The 6,436-nt window shown below is 37.3% G+C and overlaps 1 protein-coding gene across 1 annotated transcript in view; it reads right to left on the bottom strand.

Moving 5' to 3' along the window:
- The window catches only part of diaph2 (diaphanous-related formin 2), a gene marked incomplete in the record, with an annotated part of 345,782 nt that overhangs the window by 12,106 nt on the left and 327,240 nt on the right, over positions 1–6,436 (bottom strand). Inside the window, 1 exon segment of the mRNA XM_014003088.1 lies at positions 4,615–4,750. Within this exon segment, the coding sequence (XP_013858542.1) occupies positions 4,615–4,750 (136 nt within the window).

Genomic DNA, 6,436 nt, shown 5'->3' with positions numbered 1-6,436 from the left:
GAGTATAGTACTACCCCCCAACGTTATGGATGATTTTATGGATTTAATTTTACGTATTATACTTGAATAAATACAGTAAGTTTACTCTTAAATTATAAGAAAAATGTTCTTAATATCTGTGGCTGTGTTCGAAATTTAATTTATAAAACTCTGGCCTCTGTGTTTTTTTAAACATAAAGATCGATTCTGTGATGCACACACAGCTTCCATCTGTGACAACAAAGGTAACAATAGGAAAAAAATGATTATAATGTGTGTTCAAWACCAACATTGTAACACATTTGCCACACCAAACACATTTATCACAGATATTAAGCTCTGCACGTAACCCGATGTATGGATATGCATTCTGCTGGTGTCTGCAAGCTGTTGCAATGGATTGAGGCGGCTGGGTGGGTTCCAACCCAATCGTGTCGGTGAAAAATGATGCAATCAAGACCTGATTAAAAGCAGCTTTTGTAGAGCCTCTGTGTAGGTTTTAAATGTAAGTAAAACTGTTAAAGATTACTTAAATAAAATAGTTTWCCTGTTGAATTTTTTTAAGTAGACCAAAACTAGATTATATAAAAATGAGGTAACTCATTAAACAAGTTGTTAAAGATAATATGCTTTAAACTCCATAACTGAACTTGTAACTACAGCTTTTATTTAAAAAGATCTCATCAACCTGGATGGAATGAAAAGCTCAACATATTTTGTTGTAGACTTTTTCTTATGTTTTCTTAAGTGCCAAGCTTGATTGTTGTTAAAAGAAGCATATGTGCTTTCCGGCTCAGTTCAAAGCTTAGTGGATTTGACTCGGGTACACAGTTGACATGTAGGTTCAGACACTTGCCCCAGATGGGGGCACTGACCCTGGAGATGCCAACCATGCTGGTGACCAGAGGGGTCTGCTACTCTTCAAAACTGCCTTGAGAAAAAAAAAATCAAACACTTCACTGTGCTGCAGCTTTTTACAGACCCTGCAATCTGCTTCTGACATGGTTTCAGTTTCAAACAATAAAACAAATACCCTGCTGTGCTGAAACATTTTTCCCAGCATAAGGAGGAAATCACACACACACACACACAAACTTTGCTTAGGTTTGTTTTACAGCATGAAACAGTCATTTCCAGTGATCTAAAGTAGTTTAGTAAATGCTGAACATCTGGCCAGTTCAAAAGAATATGAATAATCCACTTAGAGAAAATTAAAACAAATGGAGTGACTGCATAATGATTTCATAASCTATTTCTTACATTAAGATTTCTAATACTTTACTGAGATAATGTGTTTATTGGTGCAGTGTTTATCAGTCAGTTACAAATTGTTCGTATCATCAAATTTCATCAAGTGCAGAACAGCATCCTTTTTTTAAGCAATTTCCTAAGAGAGTTTAGCCCCCTCCTCCATCCTGGCACCATCCTGGCAAAAACTAAATGAATTAAACCCTCATTAAATATGCATTTCATTGTTAATCATTTGCAAGCGGAGAGGATTAGTTTGCAATTTGTGAAATGACAAAATCTATCCCTTCTCAAAAATAGACTCTTTAAATTGCATTAAACAAAATACTATGATCCATGGAGCAGTCTTTTAAGCAATAAAATGAGTAATTCCCTAAAAAACATACGACAGTGACCTGAGCATAATTCTCAAAATGCAGTTGGCATATGTTTACTCCATCTGCTCAACAAATGTGTGCAAACAAAGCAAATGCAGTGTTCCAAATTATAATTTGACCTGAGCAGGTATTTCAAACTATTACCGTGTTTCATTTAACCTTTCATCATATGAAATTGAAAACGAATGCTGATGTTTGGACATGTTTAATTAATGGTAAGAGGAATTAAACAAGCCTCTTTGTGTTGCACACCACTGTATTTTCCCCCRACCTTTGTGGAAAACAAGACTGATGCTCAGCATGAAATATTGATACCAAAAAATCACCTCAAATAAGCAACTCTTCAAATATGTGAAGCACATGTAGAATTTTATAGCAGGCTGGGAGACAAGAGCCAAGACTCTCAAGCCAAGGCTGTCAAATAAAGAGGAGTGGAGGCGCAGAGAAGAAAGATGCACCACGAGAAAACACTGAATTTCCTACTATGTGTTTTCCAACCAAACAGCTTAAAAAGAAACCGAAAGAAAACACGAGCACAAACCACCAAACTGCTTTAACCTCCAATCCTCTTCTGGCTCTGATTCAGGTTCCTATTCACAGGACCCATTAACAGGCCTCTGCATTGGTTTGTCCTTCCCCTGATTACTTTCCTCATTAAAAAAAAAMAAAAAAAAAAAACAAGTTGGGATACAAAGAGAAAGCCTTCAAGGTTAAAGAAGAATGCAGGTGAGAGTACTGACAGAGCAAAACGCTGTATGGGTTTTCTACATCCTGGATTAAAAAGTAGGCATTTCATAACTTCCAAGGTCACTGTCATTCCGACAGTCAAGTGATCTAGGCGTTGGTGAGGAGGACAATCCCCACTATCTTCAAGGCTGCAGGCAACACTGCCCATGTCACCCTCATGTTTTATTCATTCTGAATGTCATATTATGGCATTCAGAAACCAAGATCAAAATCTGCTGGTAGAAATATTTAATATCGCACCACTTCTCGATCCTTCTTCATCTGGTTTGCCAGAATGAGAGAAACGAATAAACAGCCTCCTTCAGCTCAGCCATGTTGGATTATTAAAAGTAGAGATTTTCAAGCGCTTTCTGTTCAGGGAACAAAAAAGGGAAGAAAAACTGTTGCATGCATCAATTATCTTGGAGAGTTTGTGGCGCACTGAAGACCGTCTTGTCACATTTCCCAATGTGGCTGAGCTATGGAGAGGTCCTTGGCTGACACTGACATTTAGAAGCTGGTGTGGAAATCCCAGTCTGTTTGTCAAAAAATATGAATAAATAATGGACAAAAGACCAAGCTGACTGCTTGCAAAGCCCTTCCAGGCTTGAAATTCCTTCTCAATGTCATTGGCACAACTCGACACAGGCACCAGGCTCTGTCACCCTAATTTCCCCATGTGTGAACAAATGCAACTTACACTGATCAATACATGACTCACTGGCATTGCTGGAGGGAAAAGAGTCATTCCAGCAGTTCACAACGATAAATTTAACATGCTGTCAGGGAACATACTTGCTCTGTTGTTTTTCCTCATGTTTCTTTGTACCTAACTAATTTAACAGAGGTTTTGACCACAAAAAATAGTTCTTTACAGAGAAATCATGCTTTTAAATAAAGAAACATTAATCTTCCTATCTTTAAATCAAATTTTATACAGTGCTCTCATAAGCACACAGTGTATTTTAGTTCAGGGTTTCTTAACCTTTTTGACCTCGGGGCCCAATTTRTTGAACATAAAGTRRCAYGAGGYCCAGTCASACATTACCAATGTATGGATTAAAATGATAATTATTCTAAATCTTGGTTTGATTTTTATTGTATTTATATTATAACTAAATTAAATAAACTTATATTTTATAATGGAAAACTCCTGTCAAATAATCACAAGACGTGATCATGACAAACATTTTTTTTTGTAACCTGCCAATAAAATTTTTTTGAACAAAAGGTCAGTCAACAGACCACTCAGGCTTATCAACACAAATATATCTATATTTTTTTACATAAACAATAGCAAAAAATAGACAATTCAATAAATAACATTGTGGGCATAAAATACATAAAATAAAAATGTTTAAATGTTTCATATACAAAAAAAAATCCGTAAAAATAAATTTGATTAAGTACAAATGAAAATAAAGGCTTTTTTGAACTTTTGCATGGTAGAAACAGAAGCTGCTGTTCATATTAGTGACAAACAATAACAGTAACAACAGCTTTTTGACAAGTTTAAAGTTTCTTTAAAATACATTAAAATATTAAAAAAATAAACTACAAAAAATAATTTGATAGAGTGCAAATTAAAATATAGCAGTATCTGAAACTGCATTTGATAATGTTTTGAACTTTTAAAACACTGCATGACAGAACCAGAAGCTGTACTTCATGTTAGTGACAAACTTTGGCATTTTTTGATGGGTTGCCTTCATTTTTGCTTTCTATTTTTCCATTTAAAATAAGTTTCCATTTTTGGCAGGGTTCTAAGTTTCTTCTTCTACATAATAAAAAAAGTTGTAAAACAGAGTGGCGCACTACCGCTATTAGTGGTGAAAAAGTGTATTGCACCTTATTCAAAATCAATGTGGTCCTGCGGCCTAAAGTTAAAAACTGTTGTTCTTTTGAGGCCCTCACGGTGGCGCTCTTTAGTTTATTTCAGTTTATTTTCTAATAATTGGGATAATCACTGAATGAAATATGGTGAATTTGTATATATTTGTAAACAGCAGCAGGAGACAATGTTTCTGTCAACAGAATGTGAATGAATAGAAATTAGAGCATGTAGCAGAACTTTTTATGTTGGAAAACACTGAATCATCTCTATAAGGACTTTATGCTTTATGGTTTCATATGTTCCAGCCTCTCCTCCACATTAGTTTCTACTTTTCATTTCAAATTTGTCTGAAAATTCCATGAAACCCTCCTTCCACCCTCGTGCTCTTGTCCCCTGAACTCCCCCATCTGCCTCCCCGTCTCCATGGCTGCACGGAGAGAAATGGCGTACCTTTGTTCATGTCAATCAGCTGCTTCTTCTTCTGCTGGCGCTCCTGCTTCTCACGCTCAGCTTTCTCCTTCGCCAGCTTGGCTCTCTTGATCTTCTCCTCCATCTCCCTCTTCTTGTGGTTCTCCTTCACTGCTTCCTGATGAGGCACACAAACATAAACAGATAAAATCAGAATGTAGCTCCTGCCACCTCCAGTCTTTTATCGACTTCACTACTGTATAGCGTACAGAGGCAGCCGAATGCCATCAGCAGATTCCCGTTCAGCGGTGGGCTTGATAGTCTGAGATAAGTGTCTGGAATAAACAATGTATGAAATTGTGTGTATGGGATTTTTTTTTTAATATATGCCTATTTGTCAGTAACGATTTTATGTACCTTTTCACATTTTCAGTTTCACAGAGCTGATCTGTCRCAATACATCAATAAAACATTCACACATTTACACATGTGCTGTAAACATGCTGCAGTATTTCTTTCAACAATAYGGGGGGCCGTTATACTAGAAACAAATGAAATAAAGGCAAAAATGTGGCAGTCTCAGAGGAGGGAGAAAACATCCATTTTTTYCCTTTGGCCACTAGTTGAAATGTCAGGAAGGACTCACAGAAAGCGAGATAATCAACAGTATGTATTCAGTCTTTTACAAATGTGTCAGTTTGTTCTACTGCCAGCAGAGAATAAGATGCACCTGTGTGACCTTTGGAGAACACAAAATGTTTCTTATTCCAGGCCTGTGGTGCGGTCATGAAAAGGTTCCACCAAAGGTAAGTGCATGAGTGGGAGGTAATACTCATTTAAATGATTCTGTGCTCGTTTGTGTGCTTCTGCTTGTGTTCCCCCTCATGTATACATTTATGCACATGCGGAGGCAAAGCCCCTCTCTGTGCACTGACATAATAAGTGGCGACAGTAGGCCCCCGTCCACTGCCCCTGTGGCCTCGTTGAGTGTGTCGTGTTGGCAGCTAAGACAGAGGGATTATGGGGATTGTGGGAAAGGAACAAGGAAAGAGCAGCTCATCATGTCAGTCAATAGCAGAGCTTTTCTACATGTCTAAGGACAGAGACCCTCATTGTCACAGTCTCCTTGTTAGATGACAAGGGCAAAAAGAGTTGCAGAGATCGAAAAAAGACGTGGAGTAAAACTGATGAAATGAAGGAGAAATGATAAAAATAATGCTAGTCATGAAGGGGTGAGATTTTAAATCATGCAAATTATGAAAAAGTGAGAAATAAGGGATGCCTTTTCTGTGTGACTGCTGCAGGTCAGTGAACTCTCACATATCAACATGTRTTTAATCACCACATCAAGTTTTAGAAAATGATCCTGCTGCCCCCGCCACAGAATATTGATTGCATGCACGTTACTGCTGTTTRGAATGAGGTAAGTGGTGGGCTTTATATTTAGCTACAAACAGTTAACGTTTGCATTTTAAGCAACGGACAGCACTGACAGCACGTGATTCTCCATCCTCAATCACAGACAGTATCCAGAAAATTTCAGAGGAAACTCTGTGGCAACACTCAGCATCTAYGGCATCATATGGAGCATAAATAATGCAGATTACACATTAAACCCTRTCCGTAAAACTTAGTCTAAACAAGCGGGTAATTCTGACTGTAAACATGATTATGTAACATGATTCTKTTGCTCTAACCAAACACCACTAAATATCAAAGCACTAACTATGTATTCTCTCTTTCACTATTTGTCCTGATACCATTCTTTTAGACTGCCTACTTTTACCTTCAGGGACAATATATATACAGTGGGGAAAATAAGTATTTAGTCAGTCACCAATTGTGCAAGTTCTCCCACTTAAAA

Source organism: Austrofundulus limnaeus, unplaced genomic scaffold, assembly GCF_001266775.1.
Source record: "Austrofundulus limnaeus strain Quisiro unplaced genomic scaffold, Austrofundulus_limnaeus-1.0 Scaffold1, whole genome shotgun sequence".
Taxonomy (NCBI): domain Eukaryota; kingdom Metazoa; phylum Chordata; class Actinopteri; order Cyprinodontiformes; family Rivulidae; genus Austrofundulus; species Austrofundulus limnaeus.
Note: the sequence above shows the minus strand (reverse complement) of the source record. Positions and strands in the feature narration are given on the sequence as shown.